This window comes from Muscardinus avellanarius (genome assembly GCF_963383645.1).
Source record: "Muscardinus avellanarius genome assembly, chromosome: 3".
Lineage (NCBI taxonomy): Eukaryota > Metazoa > Chordata > Mammalia > Rodentia > Gliridae > Muscardinus > Muscardinus avellanarius.
This window is the reverse complement of record NC_137788.1, coordinates 126,282,160-126,302,538: the sequence shown is the minus strand read 5'-3', so window position 1 is coordinate 126,302,538 and position 20,379 is coordinate 126,282,160. Positions and strand designations below refer to the sequence as shown.

General features: G+C 41.5%; 1 protein-coding gene across 2 annotated transcripts in view; it reads left to right on the top strand.

Moving 5' to 3' along the window:
• Positions 1-20,379, top strand: part of RORA (RAR related orphan receptor A) — a gene marked incomplete at both ends in the record, with an annotated part of 742,740 nt that overhangs the window by 537,422 nt on the left and 184,939 nt on the right. For both annotated transcript variants that reach the window (XM_080692443.1, XM_080692442.1), the window contains one exon: positions 15,054-15,083. In XM_080692443.1, coding sequence (XP_080548569.1) covers positions 15,054-15,083 — 30 coding nt within the window. The remainder of the gene's footprint in view (positions 1-15,053; positions 15,084-20,379) is intronic.

The window sequence follows — 20,379 nt, the reverse complement described above, 5'->3', positions numbered from 1 at the left end:
GGCTATACTCCCAGACCTATTTTTATACTTTATTTGGAAACAGGGTCTCACTAAGTTGCTGAGAGCCTCACTGGCTGGCTTCAAACCTATGTGATCCTCCTGTCTCAGCTTCCCAAGTGCTGGGATTACAAGCATGCGCCACCATCCCTGGCTCAGAACTAACTTTTGAAAAATAAAGTTTACTGCAGGCATGGTAGTGCACGCCCATAATCACAATACTTGGGAGGCTGAGACAGGAGGATTCCAGGTTGGAGGCTGGTCTCAGCAACTTAGACTCTTAGCAACCTAACAAGATTCTGTTTCAAAACAAAAAATAACAGGGCTGGGATTGTAGGTCAGAGCTAAAATTCTCCTGAGTTCAATGCCCAGTTTTACAAATTAAAAATAAAAATTAAAAAAATTTAATTTAATTTTGAAAAAAACTATTGCCAATTTCCTAGTGGTCTCAGCAAAATTTAGTGGCAATGGCCTCCTGACTTTTATTTTACAATCACTTTGAATTAGAAGGAAATTTTTTAAACCTAAGTTAACCTCCAAGTTGTTCTCTAAGAACCTCCAATGTTCTAAGAATCATTGTTTCCAAAATAGCTTTCTCCATCTCAGATCGGGAGAATGAAGCTATTCGGAATTGCCATGTAAGAGAAGTTACACAAGCCCCACATCTCGCAATAGCACATAGTTAGTGGAAATTTTTCTGTAGGTTCTTTATTATCCCAGAGCCAATATGAGATTAGCTTTACAAGTTAGGTTATAACCTCTACAGCTGCGGTGCTGGGGATCCGTTAACAAGATCATAAAGATCTTTCTGGCAGCGGAAGCATGCATGCCCTGTGTTCAGCTCTGGTAACAACCAAATCGATTTTATCAGAAGTGTTTAAATGTGCCATTTTCGCTTTTCTATTGATTGCCTGACCTGTACTTTGGGTCCTGGGGTTAGCGCGTGTGTTCTCTCCCTCTTTGTATGGCGCCTCCTGGCCTCCCTCCGCCTGTGCAAACCTCTCCTTCCATGTCCCCAGGCCACCTCATTTACCACTTAACTCGTCCTCTATGCTCCTATCATGTTCTCTGCACAGTTTCAGAGGCTCTGGGTCACAGTCTGTAAACCAGGTACATGGCTTTCAGGAGCCATCTTCATCCACTCATTCATTCAATATCATTTGGGGGAATCCATTCATTTATTCAAGGATTTTTTTTTCCAAGCTACTACATGCCAGGCACTGTCCTAAGCTCTATTACATACATGATGTACAAGGACATGAAGTCCCAGCCTTAAGGGTTGACATTTGGGGAAGTTATGCAGGCACTACCAACAGGATGTCAGAGGGAGAGGGAACAATGTGTAAAGCGGCGTGGAGAGGGGAGTGGGAAGCCTCTGGGAGCCTCTGGGAGCAGAGGTCTGAATGGATGTGAGGAGGCCTGGGGAGCCATGGGGGGAGCTGGAGCAGGCAGAGGGAATCATACACAGAAGGGCCTGGAGGCCAGAACAAGTTCAGAGCTTTCTAGAAAATTCCTAGAACTGGTGTGAGAGAGGGAGGTGGAGGAAGCAGAGAGGAGGACGTGATGCTGGAGACCCAGGTGTGGGACCTTGTAAACCAGGGAGGAGTTGGAGCAGGCATACACACCCGCTGACCTGCGCTTCACAGCCACCCGGCTCCCAAGGCTGCTGACCCATGCAGGTCCCTTGTGGCTACAGGGGCCTGGAACACATCCAGGGCTCGAGGCCTGGAGAGCGGAGCATGCTACCTCGTCTGCCCCTAGTTAGCTGGTTGGCTTTGAACCTGTCACAGAATCTTCTGAGCCCTAGTTTTCTGTCCTTTGTCAGGGAGACGATTTCTCGCGTCTCTCCCAGATCTAGCATCTGATGATTTTAAGCTATAAATTAGAGTTATTTCTCAATTGTTGAAATAAAAGCTTAAAAGTATGGCAGCCAAGAGACTCAAGAATACAGTGGTTTACATGAAATCAAAGTTTGCTTCTCCCTTCTGTGGCGGTCAAGCCAGTGGGAGCTGCCGGGCAAGCTCTGTTCATGAGGTTGTACAAGACCCAGCATCCTACCTGGATGCTCTCCTGTCTCCAAAGGTCACCGTAACCAAGTAGGTGGAGCTGTCATGGCCTCATCCAAGTTCCAACCCATGGAAAGAGAGCAACCAAGGATGTCCAGGGAAAGCAGTTTCCTTGTGTATGGGGGTATTAGCAACTGGACCTAGGAGCATTCTTCCTCTGAGCTATACCCCAAACCACATTTTTTTTTTTTGAAACACGGTCTCTATAAGTTACTGAGAGTATTGAAGGATCTTGCTAAGTTGCTGAGGCTGACCTCAAATCTGTAATCCTCCTGTCTCAAACCCCCAAGTACTGGAATTACAGGTGTGCGCCATCATACCCAACAGTCATTTAAATGATTTGGAAGTGGCACACACACACACACCCTTCTGCTTAGATTTTATATGGTGAGAACCTCATCTTGTGGCCATACCCAGCTCCAAAGCACTCTGGGAAATGTAGTCTCTAACCTGGCAGCTCTGTGTCCAGCTAAAACTTCACTGCTGTGGAAAAATAGGAGAATGGATTGGGGGTCAGCAAGAAAATGGCCACCCTGTTTAGAAAGGTCCCAGTATTGCTGGAGACTTCAACAAAATTTTTTAGATGTTTGTATGAATTTCATGAGGCAGCTTCAACAACAAAATGTACCTCTCACACTTCTGGATGCTAGAAGACTAAAGTTGGAATATTATCCACAGGGCCATCATCCTCGAAGACTGATGAGAACTCCTAGAAACCTCTCTCCTAGCTTCTGTTACGTGCTGCCAGTCCTCAACTCGCAGCTGTATCCCTCCAGTCTCTGCTTGCATCTTCTTTTTTATTTTTAATTTTTATTCTTTGCAGTACTGGAGACGGAACCCGCAGACATTCTACCTCTGAGCTACACCCCCCAGCCCGATTTTTTAATTATTTATTTTGAAACAGGGTCTCACTGAGTTGCAAGGGGCTTCAGTAAGTAGCTGAGGCTGTCAACAAACTGCAAGCCTCCTGTCTCAGCTTCCCAAATGCTGGGATTACAAGCGTATGCCACCACGCCCGGCTTGCCTGCATCTTCTAATGGCTTTCTTCTCCATGTGTCTTTCGTGCCTGTGATCTCCAATATCACACACGCGTGTGCATGTGTATGTGTGTGTGTGATGCTGGGGATTGAACCCAGGGGCATACTACCTCCAAGCTACACCCCAGCCCTATTTTATTTTTCATTTTGAAACAGAGCCTCACTGAGTTGTAGAGGGCCTTGCTAAATCACTGAGGCTGCCCTTGAATTTGCTATTTTTCTGTTCCAGCCTCCCAAGTACTGGGAGTACAGGTGTCTGCTGTCACTTCAGGCTTCCCTTCTAATTTTCTTATGCAGACAGCAATCACTGCAGTAAGACCCACTCTGGTCCAGTATGCCCCCATACTGTCTCTGTATCATTTGATGGTCCCAACCACCCACAAAGGAGGGATTCTTACTCCCATTCCACAGAAATTAAACCTGAAGCTCAAAGTCATTTGTCTAGAGTATGATGACTGGTGATGAAACCTAACTTGCTCTTTGGGTCACCAAAATTCCTGCTTTTTTTTTTTTTTTTTTTTTTTTTTTTTTAGGTCTACAGATGGAACCCAGGGGCATTTGACCTCCAAGCTACACCTCCAGCCCTATTTTTTATTCTATTTTTTTTTCTGTGGGTCTGGGGATGGAGCCCAGGGGCATTTGACCTCCAAGCTACACCCCCTGCCCTATTTTTTATTCTTTATTTTGAAACCGGGTCTCACTGAGTTACAGAGGGCCTCACTGAGTAGCTGAGGCTGTCTGCGAATGGCGATCCTCTGGTCTCAGCCTCCCGAATGCTGTGATTACAAGCGTGCACCACCACGCCCGGCTTCCTGCTCTTATTTTAACTTAATTTTTTTCTATTTAATCAACCCATAATTTATGAAGTATGGTGCACTGATTCAGTACATGTATACAATGTGTAATGATCAATTTGGGATTATTACATTTCCATCTCTTTATCATTTCTTTGTGTTTGAATCCTTTGAACTACTCTCTGTAGTTGTTCATGCAATGCATAACCAGTGGTTGAAACGATAGTCACCCTACTGTACTTAGAACACTAGAACTTTACATGGCATGAAGTCCTGGGAATTTTTTCAGGGGATGCTCACAAAGGGGCTTGCTCTTTCTTAGAGAGATTTGTGACCAGCCCCTGAGGTTGCAGCTGCTCTTCTGGGGCCTCTATAAACTCTTGTCAGCTTTATTGTTACACATGGTGACAGCATAGTTATATGCCTTATCAGCATAAACAAACTTCTAATTGGTAACTAAAGGGTGTTTGTTTTTCCAGGAGTCAAAAGTGGTCTGACATCAGTGTCTAGGTCTCTCACTGCATTCTAGAGCATTCCATAAGACACAATGGGCTCGTTAAGTCTTGTTTTTCAGACCTTCTTCAGCACATTGATTATGATCACCGTTGATCAGATTATATACATCCTGCTGGAGCCCCATGAAAAAAGCCAGCTATGCCACTGCCCCTTTACTCCAAGCATCCCCTGGGAAGTGTAGTGGAACTAACCATTGTCCTAGGAAACCTGACCTCCTAAGGGCTACCGAGAGAGTCTTGCAGTAATAAAAAGTAGTATTCAGTCAGCGTTGCTATTTTTTTTTTTCATTTTACTCTCGCAGTAACCCTGCAAGTTATAGATTTCAGTATTAACTCTTCTTTTCTTACTAACATATATATATATATATGCATGTATGTATATACGTATATTGATATACGTATATTGATTAAATGGTGGTATATATATGTGTGTGTATATATACGTATATATATGTATATATATACATATATATATAGTTTTACTACAGAAACTTTAGAAAATCTAGACAAAGAAATGAAAAAAATCACCCACAATTCCTCAACCAGACATAACCACCCTCACTAGTTTGTTGAATATATTTTTAGTCTTTATTCTATGCATATGCATTTGTTCATTTTTGACAGAGTGGCATTAGACTGTGCTTTGGAGATTTGCGATTTCTTCTTTTAGCACTGCTAGAACATCTTTCTCAAAGCTTCACTTTTTATTATTTGAATGATGCCAGAGTATTCCATATGCATAGACATACAGTGGCTTACTAGAGTTATCCTCTCTGTTGACATTTGTGTGACTCTCTCCTTGTGCTTTGCTGAAATAAACAATGATTTGCTGAAAACTCTTACGTATATCAATGACTGGCTCCTAAGGCTACAGTTCTAGTGGTGCAATTTTAGCATGAAGGATGAGATCTTTTCCCTCTCCCTTTTGGAATGAGGACACTGAAGCTGAGGGGGGATTTGTGGCTTACCCAAAAGTACACATTCAGGAAACAGCAGAGCTACTAATAGAATCCAGGTTTTCTGATTCAAAATCCCATAAGGGAAAATAGTTCATTCATCCTATATAGCAGTGACCAAATTATTGAGACACTTACATACCTTGATGACTTCCTTTATTTCTGGCATTGTTGCGCAGCGATGGAAAGTTCAAACTTCCTAAAATTCTATAATCAGAGAAGAGTAGAGGCTTAAAACAATGAAGATTTATGATTGAATGTCTGATGCTTTCATCTTTCTCATTTTTCTTCTTCAAAATGGTAATATGTGGGCATTTAAAAGAATTCTTTATGTACCCTGGGCACCCAATATATTCTGGAATAATTGAAGCTGCCTGTCTACTTCTAAATCTTTATTACCTCATTGGATCTGGGAGCTATCCCCCTTCATCTCTTCTGACAGTGGAGCTTAATTCTTCCAAATTTGGAACAAATTCTCATTGTTTCCACTTTGGCAGACTTCTTGTCTTTTCTAGGTGATGCAGGATACGGATGAGTGCAGGGAAGTGTTTCCTCTTCCGTCATAACTAATGGTACTCTGGGTCTCTCCATGCCTCTGCCATCAGTAACAGTCTTTGGCTGGGGGTGGCTGCAAAGCAGGAAACATTTCTTCCATATTCACCTGCCTCGGCTTGGTATGCTGACCAGGATGTATGCTTCATGAGGTGTGATGTAGGTTGTCTACCCAATAGCATAATACAAGCAAAATGTCCATTGTGTCTGACTTGCTTTGAGGCCAGGAACTCCATCATCTTTTGGCCATCCTTATCCAACCAGTTCTGACAGCTTTGACTTGGGGGATTGCAGCTGAAGCCATGTGTTTGCAGCATCCAGGTGAGTCACCTACAGGTAGCTCAAGTCAGTACCTGCCCATATTAGTGCAGAGATAAACAGTCTCAATAGATTTTAGAGGTAAATAAAAAATATTCCTGGGAAAAGCATGATAAAAGCTGCTGGGTTTTGACCTAAGTTAAATTATTCACTTACAAGAGAAAACTACTCGGTTCTAGGAGGCTGAGTTGGAAGTATTGATAGTTATCAGTTCATACCTCTGCCCAAAACTCCAAGATCAAATTTAAATCAACCAAGTTCTAATGGGTAGCTCCATTTTCAATGAATAGACTGAATAGAAGCAAATCAATATGAATGAATAAAGATTTTTATGATTCCTATTGTGCATTAGTACTACTCATGCATTTGGCATCAGCAGAAGAAATTATCCTTTGTAAGGGATGGACTTTTTGTAATGCATTGCACCGTTATCTCTAAGACTGAAGACGTATGTTTCCCAAATAAGTTCAGTCTCAGTCTCAAGATTTCTTTCTCAGATAAACCGATGATCTCTTGATGTTGCCTTTTTCTGGGGGACCCGAAATGAGGCTTTGTCCTTGGAACTGTTTTGTTAAAGATAAAGGAAGGACTTAAAAGAAGGTTTCCCCATCCAAAATTAGACTATATTTCTGGGCACAAATGACAAATGTCAGGAAATCTGACCTAGACATGGAGGGCAATCTCTCTATCTATTGATCTATCTATCTATCTATCTATCTATCATCTCTCTCTCTCTCTCTCTCTCTCTCTCTCTCTCTCTCTCTCTCTCACACACACACACACACACACACACACACACACACACACACACATTCCCAAAGCAGAAAAAAATCTTCTTATCCATTCCCATAACCATTTTTCAAACTAAACCAGAATTTTTTCATGGCATTAAAAGCACCTTGATTTGTAAAAGAACTGAAATATTCTTACCGAAATAGCTCAACCTGAGCTCGACTGCAACATAAAAGAACCCTCACATTAAAGTATTATTAATGTTCATAATTAGTAATTCTAAATGATTTTTAAAGGCTTTTTATGCAATTACAAAATGTTTGATTGTTGTAACGTTGCTAATGCTTTGATGTCTTCTGCATGTTGTCCTTGGTCCCTGCAACCCTGGCACATCATTTATTTCTCTTTTGAGTGAACTCTAAGCATTAGCGTCCATTAAGAATTTTTTGAAACAAAGTCCAGAGATTACTTGGAGCACTTTCAGTAATGTGTACTGATTATCATTAATGGTTCTTTTGTCCTAGACAAGGACATTGTTTTGTAACATCATTTTGTTTGCCGGGGCTATGCTGGGGCTGGATTCCCGATCTGCCTCTTGCATAGATTTTCTTCTTGACTATGGGTAGGATGGAGCAAGCTCATCCACCAACTCAGGACTGAGGAGGAGGCAGACACAAAAGCCGGCACAGAGTGATGGCTTTTTCTTATAAACGATTGTTGGTCGTTCAAAACAAAAAAAAAAGACACCTAAATGCTTGACCTTATTGCTAAGCTAGCGTTCATTCGCTGCATGCAAACTGCCGCTTTGACAGCTAGCTCCTAACCATAATGAAGTCAGAAAAAAGTAAGGAGGGGCAAGAGGGCCCAGGAAACTGTGGCCTTTGCACTGTGCCGGTGGATAATGTGGCAGGAAGAAGATTAAGTGTTCCAGGTTTAATTTTACAAATTCTTACCTGAGCTCTCAGCCATCAACTTCCCCGATTAGCCATCTGTGTTAACCAGAGTGCCCTAATGGGTATGCCTGTGTCTGCCCGAGGGACAGCTCTCTGTTTATCTAATGCTGAGTGAGTGTATTCATAAAGGAGATTCATTAGAAACAGTAGGAAAGAGGTACTATACCCTGTGTCCCTTGAACATTACCTACAATCTTACCATAAGCCAAACTCCCAGCCACCACCACCCCCCCTTTTTTTTGCAGTAATAGAGATTGAACCCAGAGCCTCACACATGCTAGGCAATCACTGGAACACTGAGCTGCACTTCCAGCCCTTTCCACTTTAATGGGTAAAGACCCAGAAGCTCAGAGAGGTTAAGCCATTTCCCTGAGATCTCTCAGCTTCCTCATGGGCATGTTTTGTAACTCGGGCATCTTGTGAAAAGGGAAAATAAATCTGGTGAAGACCTTCACGTTTAAAGCCCTCCTTTTCTAGGAGTTAAACAAAGAGTCAAAGTGTAAGGCAAGAGTTGTGTCCTGGGTTGAGCCAGTTGAAGCCTGTGAGGTATCCCTCAACACATCTCTTTCTTCCTGCCACATTCACCTAAAAAATAGGATCATTGATTTAGTTGGAAAAAAAAGGAAAAAAAAAGTCACCACATTTTTAAGTATTATTCATTTTGGTACTAACTCAGAAATCAGCCATATTCCTGATATCACCATCTCAACAAATGTTTAGCATTGGAAAAAAAAAGGGGGGGGGGGCAAGAAAAAGCACAGGGCAGAGTGTTGGCGAAGCCGCAAAGGAGCATCTGTCCAGGTAGACTCGTGCAGGATGTAAGCAAATGCTAGCTCGGTAATCACATCTGACGACGGGCAGGCAAGATGCCATCTCTTACCAAAAAAAATTAAAAAGTTAAAATTAACTTCCTATCCAGACAGTTGCCTAGAATTCAAGGGACAATTAGAAGCCCATCAAGGAAGTTAATTGGTCAAAGATTTAGCACTGACTAGAAATATCAGATTACATTCCTCAAGTGCTCTTCTCTGGAATGACTGTAACTCTGAAACTTTTCCCTGCTGATAATCATGACACTGACAAATTTGTGGTATTTTCATGACATTTCCTTTGCTTTGAAGAGTGGTTGGCTCCATTGAGCCAGGCAGTCTTGCTGTATCAGAAGCCCTACTTTGCTTTGGATAGAATATTTGCGGGGAATTTTTTCCCTCTTAGTTTTAGGAGTTTTAATTGGCAATTTAAAAGTACTGTTATATTGTAAGGTTCTCAAAAGCATTACCTGGACATGCTCCAGGGGTGGTGTGTGTGTGTGTGTGTGTGTGTGTGTGTGTGTGTGTGTGTCTTGGAGATATTTAAGGAGCCTGGCAACTTCATCAAAACTACCATTTTTCTCCAACCCAGATAATTTTCTAAAATCCCCCAAAGAAATGTACCTCTTACTTATATAACCTATTGTGATTGAGTACTGCCTTCTTTCCTCTTTGGTTTTAAAGTCCAGGAACAAAGTTTCAGGGGGTTACCTTTGATGATGAACTGCATTGGATTTTTTTTTTTTTCTTACAGAGAGAAATAGACCTGGCAGCCTGTTGCTTAGAAAGAGGCGGGTGGTTTGATAGCTTAGAAGCAAGGAGCCATCGACCGACAGACAAGAAGGGAAATTTAAAATCATGTAATTCAACTACCTTTCCCTACAAAGGGAAAAACAAAGGCCCAGAGAAGTTAAATGGCCTGCCCAAGTCATCCATAGAGATCATTTCGGGCTGTGTGTGTGTGTGTGTGTGTGTGTGTGTACGCGTGTGCTGTGTTTAGAAGGTTCACAACTCTGTGAAGTCTCTTTTTCTGTTGAGAGTGTTGCTCTGCTCCCCAGGCTGTTTGTGAATCTCTCAGGATCTTGGTGTTCTTCCCAGTCATTTGGAAATGAATCAAAACCTTCACAACAGCCAGGCCTGGTTCTGAATCCTTCGGTGGTGTGGATCAGCGCCCTTTGTCCCTGCTGACTGGCAGCCCCCTTAGCAAGTATTTTCCCTGAACTGAGGACAGAATCAAATGTTGTTCAGGGTCTAGATGAGAGTACACTTTTCAACTCGGTTCTCAGTCTTCTGCTCTGTTCTATCAAATACGAGGCTATGTTCTAATCAGCACTGGTCTGAAACCTCAGTACCAGGCCCTGAGTCAGAGTGAAGTCCAGGGACATCGCAGGAAGTGATGATGGCATGGTTCTTAGTAACACGCGGTATTTAATTTAGTTAAACTAAAACCATGTGAAGTGTTCACTCTTCACCAAAGTAAATAACTAACCTCTGTCTTCACACTTCCCAGTGTGTAAAAGTTTCACTTCATTTTAATTTTCACAGCAGTCTTTTGAGTATTATAATTCTAGGTAATGCTAAAGGCCAAGAAATCATGGCCCAAATCCAGTTCTCTTCAGATCTAAAAAGTTTATTCTTTTCAAACCCTATGTGGTGGTGCACACCTGTAATTCTAGTGCTTGGGAGGCTGAGACAGGAGAATTGAACGTATTGTTGTTGTTGTTGTTGTTGTTGTTGTTGTTGTTGTTGTTTGTTTTGTTGTGTTTTGTTTGCAGGTCTGGGGATGGAACCCAGGGGCATTCGACCTCCGAGCTACACCCCTTGCCCTATTTTTTATTCTTTATTTTGAAACCGGGTTTCACTGAGTTGCAGAGGGCCTCACTAAGTAGCTGAGGCTGTCCACGAACCGCGATCCTCCGGTCTCAGCCTCCCGAATGCTGGGATTACAAGAGTGTGCCACCACGCCCGGCAGGATTGCAGGTTTGAGGCCAATTTCAGCAAGTTAGTGAGACCTTCAAGAACTATTTCAAAATAAATAAATAAATAAATAAGACTGGGGGTGTAGATCAGAGATAGAATTCCTGGGTTCTGTCCCTAGTACACACACACACACACACACACACACACACACACACACACACGTTTATTTTTTTCTATTCTTGAGTAGAAGAGCTATTTGACTCCTTAATATTTATCATGATTCATCTTTAGGAAACTTAATTCTCCATGGGCTCTTCTATCAGAGCTGTGGCTGCTGCTGTAGCATTAGGTTCAGATAAGGATTTTTTTTCTGAATGTCTTTTTCCATCCACTAAAGAAAAAAAAGGGGGGGGGGATGTATAACTACTGTAATCTAAGAGAGGAAGAGGTTTTTTTTCCTGGTAAGAAAGACAGGAATCTTGCAACCTCTGAAAAAAGTGAGAAGAGAAAGAAAAGGGTGAGAAAAGGAGCCAGGGTAGTGGCACACACCTGGAATCTCAGTACTTAGGAGGCTGAGAAAGAAGGTTCCCAGGTTCATGGACAGAGGCTGAGAAAGAAGGTTCCCAGGTTCATGGACAGCCTCAGCTACTTAGTGAGGCTCTCCACAACTTAGTGAGACCCTGTTTCCAAATAAAGAATAAAAAATAGGGTAGGGGGTATAGCTCAGAGGTCGAATGCCCCTCGGTTCCATCTCCAAACTCTCACACACACACACACACACACACACACACACACACAAAAAAAAAAAAAAAAAAAAAAAACCTGGAAAACTGGGTGTGTAGCTCAGAGGTAAAATGTCCCCTGGGTTCAATCCTCAGCAAAGAAAGCAAGGAAGGAAATAAAAGGGTGAGAAAACAGTGAAAGCCAAAGGGACAGGGGTAATTTAGGCAGCTAGATTCCTAGCAGAATGTTCTCTTTCTTCTAGAATATTCTGTAATCTTCTCAATTCAATTCAATATGTCTTCCAGTTGGAGGGACTGTGGTTTCTTTGTTTTTGCATCGGTATCTGTGTGAGTCCATCTCTCACCCAAGCCCACAATGAGGCTTCCTGGCTTAGATAAGGCCGGCAACAGGGCCCCAAAGGTAAAATTATTTACGGAGCTGCCTGCAGAGAGGCATGCTCCAAGGAGTAGATCTTCTTTTGAGTATTTACTCTTTCGAGAGGTAATACCTATACCAGCATTTGTAAGATGTGCCACGGGTGTGCTTCCATCCGATATTTACTTCCACAGAGAAACTTTTCATTGTATAATTAAACTTCACTAAGCCTTGGTTTTCCCATCTGTGAAATTAAAATGATATTTTCTGTTGTTTTTTAGTTTTGGTACTCCATAGAAGTACCAAAATAGTCATTTACCATTAAAAATAGTCATTTACTATTAAGTATTAAAACTTCTATGGAGAAAGGCGGGATAAAAATTCAGGTTATTAGTATAATCATGGGAGAAGGATAAAGGAAATTCCAGTGAATTTTCTGGTGATTCCATTAAATTTATCTTTTCTGTGTTTATTTGTGTTCTTTTTTATTCACTTTTTCTAGAGAAACAGAATTCTATTTTCAAATTTGCTACTAAGTAAATACATATGTATTTACTTATATTTGCTTATAAATGTGTGTGTGTATATATATATATATAAAATTAGAGTCACCTCTCCATCATTAGAGGTTGCAATGCACCTTTTAAAAAATATTGCCTCTGTCCCACCAAGTGCTTATGTGCACGTATGTCACCATCACTACAAACTACATTATGATATGAGTCTATAATGCACCAATAAAATTATAAAATAAATAAATATATTGCTTTTGCAAGAGGGTTGTGTCTTTAAGGATTTCTTCGTTTACGATGTATATATTAATTGATTAAAATAGCTTCATTTTGCATAATAAAAACTTACATTAGGGCCGCCAGATAAAATATAGGATGCCCAGTAAAACTTGAGTTTAAGATGAACATCAAATTAGCGTCTGAAATTCAAATTTAAGCAAGCATCCTGTATCTGTGCTAAATCCCGCAACCCCAATATAAGTACAGCCGCCAATTACTTATATTGATAACTAATTGACAGTTCAAAACTAAGGGACCCAGGATGGGCAATGTTGTGGAATTCTTGCTTTTTCTTGGAGACAGAAGTTTTAGCTCCATGCCTATTACTGTGACCTCCAAGATCAGGCAGTTTTCCTGGAAAGAGTTCCAAAACCAATCATCAGTGGAAACATCATGAAAATATTTGATGAGAACACTGCCTCACGCTGTATAATAAATTTAAGTAGAAAAGTCAAAGCAGTGGTGTTTTCATCAGGCCTTTGGATGTCAGGAGAAAATAGTTCCACACTCAGCGAATATAGATAGGTCTGTTTTGGGCTGTGTTAAATCCAATTGTGTGGAGGTTTTGAATAATCAGAAGTGACAGCCTAAGCACTTTCTCTTCAGAATGATTTTACAGAGAGCGCCATTTCCTAAGGAAAGCGCACACCAGGTTCCCATTATGCTGAAGGAGCACTAATGTATCTATTTATTGGTGTCGGTATCATAAGCTGGAGTTGCAAATTGTATTCAGATTTTCAAAAGTACTCACTGTTGTTGGGGGGGGGGGAGATAGCCTTCCTGCGATAAATGTTACCTCAAGAAAATTCTAAAACGCTTTTGTAGTTCCCATATGAATGAGCCTTCAAAGACCTTTGCAGGAGGTTCTAACTTCACTTGACAGAGCCAACTCAAACACGGTGAAAAACAATACACTTTTCCTCAATAAAAAAGAAAAAAGAAGAAGAATTTGAGTCAGGCTATGTAATTTCAGCTTTCCTAAATAAGACCTTTGGAAAAATGTGGGTGGGGGGGGGGCAAGTATGTGATTTTGGTCTTGGTGCACAACTTTGGAACTGTTTTTTTTTTTTTTCTTAATGTCTACCATTGATTTTCAGAACAGATTTCTTCCCTGTACGACATGTTCCATAGTTAAGTAATGGGTCTGATGTGGGTGCCAGGTTTTTCCACAACTCTTACTTTCCAAAGGAGGGGTTAAATAGTTTTCCTTAATAGCTTGGGGGAAAAAAATTCAAGATTTACTACAGTTCTTGGTCACAAGCTAAATGTTTTCGACAGTTTTCTTATTTTGAGCCCATTTAGTCTCAAGAGTAGCTCCCAGGAAGAATGAGGCTTAAAATGAGTTCAAAATGTAGTATTTCTGAACAGGAGACAGCAGAGTTTGCGTGGAAGTCCGTGCTCGTCGTATCTTTATCGGGTCTTATGAGCCAACTCTTGCTGAGTTCCGCTCAGCACCTGTCACCTGTCAGTCATCTCGGAAACTTCAAGGGAGCTGACTCATGAGTCCTTCATGGTTTCATGCTGTTATGTCCTATACATTTTGCTGCCATTTACAGAGAGATAGTGGTCATTCCTTTCTGACCTTAACGAGTATGGACACACAGGTACACGGTGTAGATGTATTTTTTTCTCACTATTAAAAGTTATTCTTAGCCGGGCGTGGTGGCGCACGCTTGTAATCCCAGCATTCCGGAAGCTGAGACTGGAGGGTCCCGGTTCGCGGACAGCCTCAGGTACTTAGTGAGACCCTCCACAACTTAGTGAGACCCTGTTTCAAAATAAAGAATAAAAAAACAAGGCAGGGGGTGTAGCTAGGAGGTCAAATGCCCCTGGGTTTCATCCCCAGACTCGCAAATAAAATTTTTTTAATTTTTGAAAAAAGTTATTCTTCTCTGGGGTGCAGTGATATATGCCTGTAAACCCAGAACTCCAGAAGCTGAGGAAGGAGGCATGCAGGTCTGAAACAGCCTCGGCAATTTAGGGAGACCCTGTTTCAAACTAAAAAAAATAAAAATAAAAAAGAGATAAATGCCCCTGGTTTCAATCTCCAGTTTCCCCCTCCCCCCAAAAAAAGTTTTGCATGTGAGCAAGAAGGGTCCTTTTCATTGAAAAGTAAACACAGAAGCAATGGCCATACAGAATTCGTTGTTCCTTTGCCCAACTCACTCTCGTCTGAGTAGGTTGACATTACTCTCTTGTGTCTTAAATCGGTCTTATTCTGTCTATAAATGTAATCACCTCCCCTTTTAACATTGAAGAAGTAAAGCGCTCTCTCTCGCCCTACTTATTTATTACTGCTTGTGCTGTGTCTTTTTACCACGACCCTTTTAAGCCACTGGATGAAGCTCACAGTCCCTGGTATTTCCAGTTGCATGGCCTTGGGCAGGACTGGTGATGCTGCCACACAGATGTGTCCCTGAACAGATGTGTCCCTGAGCACACCCCGGAAGATGTACATGCAAAGAAACACACGCAGGGCTGTTTCTTACCTTTGTCATTATTTCTTCTCTTGCAGGTATCTCAGTAACGAAGAAGACGCATACATGTAAGTAATGCATTTATTTATTCTTTTTGTCCAAAGTTTCCTGAAGAGTTGGAATTCACATATGTCTGGCTGCTGTGGCCTTCTGAGTATAAACTAATGTTTTCAGCTGTGCTCCATGGTCAACGAAGGTCATCTTTTCAACCTGTAGTGGTCGGAAGTGGCACGTCCCCACCTGTGTGTACTGAGTGTGTGTTGAAGAGAGAGAGAGGCTAGACCGATTCTGCTTGCTGACTTCTAGTGTTTCAAGCCATGAATCTTTAGGAAAAGTCATGAACTCTAGCCAGGAGGATCAATTACTTACCAATCACCCTCACCCTGGATCCTTCTTAGAAGAGTGGGTATGTTTCCAGGAAACATCACCTTGAAATCTTTTAAACTTTGATCTTCTTTCCTTGCCACCAGTTCACAAATGAGGCTGTTTTGTTCTTATGTCTGTGGAGCAGAAATAAGGAGCGGGAATAGGCACTATCTTATCGCTCGACCCTGGGCGGCCTTCGAAGGCCCTGGGAAATGGCATCGGTGGTCTGATGTGGAAATGTGTGCTGGGTTTACACTCTGTCTTCACCCCACTTCTCAGGTTCAACTGCTTTCATCAGTTGCCTTCATTCAAAGTACACCATGAGTTGATAACCTCACGTCAACGTAAGGTGCTGTGACTTGCAAGCTGAGAAATCACGTTTGACTGTGCCTTGAACTTCAGGATGAAATAATCTATCATCGATGCAGGCAGACAGCTTGCACTGTACTTGACCTGCAGTGGTTTAGGCTTTGAATTGATAGTGTCATGAGAATTTCATGGCTATTTTAGACCCCAGAGATGTGCTACCTGTGAGATGTGTTTGGGCATCTTCAGCTAAGGCACGCTGAGGAGCTATTTTGGATACAATAGAGGAATGATAAAGCTATCTCCCCAAAATTTTCTTAATTACACTTTAATATATTTTAATTTCATGTGAATTCTTTTGGGGAAAAAATCTGTGTAGCATCAAAGTAGTTTTGCTTGTGCCTCAGTTGATTCTTGAAATCTGCTCTTGGGTTTGTCTGTCTGTCTATCTGTATTTGTAGAAAAAAAAATGCAAAAGCCAAAAACAGTACAAAGAATTGGATGAGAAGCTACCTGCCTGTTAGGGCCCAGTCCTGTATTCCCGCCACGTGGCTCTCTCATGGGCTCCCATGGAATGTTTGTTTGAGGAACAGTGAAGGCTCTGGCCCCTTCTAGACCTGTGATCAGGATGGCACCTCCATCTTTCCATGCACCGTGCTAGTTGGTTGTCCCTCCATCAGGGTAGTCCATGACCCTTAGCTTTTTGGGGGTTGTTTTGTCGTTGTTCTTGTTGTTCTTGCTGTTGTCGGTGCATAATTGAGCTCATGATGACTGAGAGATTGACAGTGCAGGAGACTGAAGTCCTCTGTATATCCGCAGGGCAGGCATGGTACAGAGCGCTTCCTTGCACAGCCTTGCCCATGAGCTCGTCCCTGGCCTGGAGGGACCCACTCTAGAGGTGGTAAGTAATTCAGTCTTTCTGCTAGCTCAGTCCTGGGCCTCTCCCAAGTAGGGGCTAACTGATTGTGCCTACTGTTAATGGTGGTTTGGGGTATGGACTCCTGGCCACCTAGCTACCAATATACAGAGAGCTACTGAGTATTTCCATTATTGTGTGGCTCTTAGATGAGTGGAAAAACCCACTAGTTCAACTCTACTGGATGTGAATAAGATACCTTCACTAATAAGGTGGCATAGCACAGAGACCATAGGAGTTAGCTCTTATATAGACACTCCATCTAGAAAGACATTCAAGGGATTGCCATCACTGAAAATAATTTCATTGGCTAGTTGTAGAAACAGCAACCTGTGATTAAGTAAAAATCATGGAATGATTCAGATGATGGCATTAGAATGGCGAAAAGAGAGGAAAATTTGATATTCCAATAGCAGATGGGCCATTCAAGCGAAAGCTGAAAGAATTACACCAACTATACCTATTTTAAAACAAAACCAAGATATAACCAGAGAGACTTTGAGTACTTTTCTTGCCTTTCAGCAAGAAAATGTTTAGCCATGAACCATACAGTAAATGTAGAAAGACTTAAAGCTCCTTCATATAGTTGACAGAATGACTGAGATCAGAAATCGTATTGATTTGGGGGGTTGATGTTTACATTTATGATTTGGGGGATAGGGCCCAGAATAAAATCACCCAATGACCAGTTCAGAAGAATAGCACCTGCAGAGACAATTGACACAAAACTTGGCAAATGCCCAGGAGTAATTGAATTGTCCAAGGGGCATGGTTGTAAAAGTACTCCGTGCCTCCAAAGTGTGGAGATTATTTTTGTCACCCAGATTGGCAGACAACCCATCATATTTCACATCTTAGCAGCTCTACAGGGCCTAAAACTTGTGAGAAAGAAGAAGATCAATCAGTTCTTTCCCTAATAACAGTAGCCCAAATGACTTCTTCTTTAGCATCTGTTGAATTTTTCTTGGAAACGGAACCATCCTAACTTGCCTATAAGTTTTTTTTTTTTTTTTTACGATATTAAATTCCAGCTCCTCTTAAATCATTTTGACATCTGTTCTTCAAGAAGTTTCACTATCAGTGAAGTGTATGAATTCATTTTTGTTCTGTCTCAAGATTTCCATTTTTAGCCAGGGTTCTAGAAACGTTGGTCAAGATGTGACTACATAATCAGCTGAAGTCACCCCACATTAGCGATTTCAGTTTGAGTTTCCTTACTACTCCCGCAGAGGGATTGTTCAACTTACAAAATAAAGTGTATAGTTGCAGAATATCTTATCAGACCAGTGTGTTGGTTCACAGGTGTGCCAGTCAGGCTGCAAGAACTCTAAAATGAACCTGAGGAGGTGTGACATGATAATATTTTAGGCCACCCTGATATTTGGAAAGTACAGGTATTGCACCATTAAAAAATGATTCGGATCCATTGAGCCATACATTCCCATGAAAAACATTTGATTGTTAGTTTCCATGGAGTCTATGAACATAGTCCTTGGAAAACTCAGGTATACTGAGTTCCTGAGAAGGCTACCTTAAGTGTTTGTCTTAATTCTAGTTGGCTGCTGGTAGAAGACAAAGCTTTGGGTCTTCTAGTACAAGGTCGTCCTGCCTAAATTGGTCCAACAATTCTTACATTCATGATGTTTTTCAATCGTTGATAGGAAACGTTGCTACTGGTTTTGGGTGTGTAAACATGAAAAGAATTACTTGTGGAATAGGGACATATTAGATCAATTTTACACTGTGGTGTGGAATCTCAATTTAATTGTCATGGTGATTATATAGCACATGGATTTTGTTGGACACTAGCAAGATTGCTTTTGCTTTGGTGTTTCACAAGTTTTTTCTGGTCTCTTTCCTGATAAAATAGTACCTTGTGGATAAATGTCTTTTTCTTGGAATCAACTGCTGTTTTGGTTTTCATTATTTGCCAAGGACAACTGGTCATTCACTGCCGACTTCTTAATCCAGTTTTACTTGGATAGTTCTGCATTTGCTAAAATGTTTAAGAGAACAAACAAAAAGGTAAAAAAAAAATAATAGATCATCCTAGTACCTCCCAGCTGCTGGGAAATTTAGCATCATGGAGTCATAATGTCTAGGAATATATAACAGCCACCACAAAGCTGACCGGGAGGATACCTGGAAGACCTCTAGATTGCCCCCAGAGCCTTCAATCCACTGCCACTACCTCAATCCACTGCCACTACCTCCAATTCTCATTCTTATTTAGATTCCTTATTCCTCTATATTCCTCTAGTCTAACCCACCCTGACTGTTTGTCTACACTCAGGGATGTATGCATGTTCAAACAAGTACATTTTATTCAGTGGTAAGATGTCAGGAAAATGATACAGGCGTGGTGGCTTATGCCCGTAATACCAGTTCTTGAGAGTGAGCCAGAAGGAATACGGGTTCAAGGCCAGCCTCAGCAACTTAGTGAGGCCCTTTGCAACTTAGTGTGACCCTGTTTCATGAAAAAAAAAAAAAACAGGGCTAAGTCAGAAGTGTAGCTCAGAGATAGAACTCCCCTGAGTTCATTCCCCAGTATCATAAAAACACAAGTCAGGAAATTGTGTCTATTTATTCCCAAATTGATTTGCCAATCCACCCAATACCAAAATAAAATATGCTTCTGAACCTACCAAAATATTTTAATGTTAGCATGACCAACTATTAAAAGGCAACTTGGTACATGCTCAAATATTTGGTTGCAACAGGATAATACCCAAAATATATAAAATTAAAGCACTGTATTATTTATGGAGATTTTACTTCTTGATTTTACTTCTTTCTATTTTAGCACAAATCTGAATATTTCTTTCAGAAGTAATCTTTTGCCTTCATAAAAAAATAGTGTTTATTGTAATCATTTAAAGTGGAATAGGTTAATGTATTCACTTTTCACCCCCAGAGGCCTGGCTTTGAATTTGACTTGGAGAAAATTAGTTTTGAGGCCTCAACCTCCTATCCTCAGGCATTTGTTGATACCACAAAATGAGCCCAACAATTTGTCACAATTGTTGCCCTTTACTCAGGAGAACTGGGAACTAGAATAACCTAATTTTCTAGTTTTCTTTCCTTTCCTTAAGGCCATTCTTTTTTATTGTGGACTCTTAGCAACCTCAAGCTTGACGCTCACTCATGTAATTTCACAGTCCAGGAAAGCCCAGAAATCTTCCTTGGCGAAGCTATTGGAAGGTACTTTGGTGATAGAGTCAATAAGTTGCCATGACAACCCATGTGACTCACATGTGACTCACAGCAGTTATCATTTCAATCGCTGCTAGAGTGCTTCACTAGGACAGATGTGAGAAGAAGCCATACCCAAGTTCTTTTAGTAGGCCTTCACCCAGAACACATCTACCCATTGATTATCCTCGGGGAAGAGGATAATCCCATGCTCACAAAGGCACTAGAAGACTCACTGCTGAGCTCACTGAGGCTACCAGCCACCCCCAGACATTGAACTTATTGTTGATGGGATCTGATCAAAATATAGGTGCTGGCATCCCCCGGGACCAATTACTGTGCAACCATTTATTGAGAACCTGCTATTGGCTCAACAAGGTCTTTGCCCTGGAGGAGTTTACAAACGAGTTGAGGGAAGCAAGTAGGAGAGACAGAGAAGGGAGGGACACATGATCATGGAAAAAAACTGACAGTATAAATGCCAGGTATTCTGGTTCCAGAAGATTCGGCTTAGAACTGAAAGCGTGCTTAGCTGAAAGTGTGGGACAGAGGACAAGAATTAGGGAGAGCATTCAGCGCCTCTG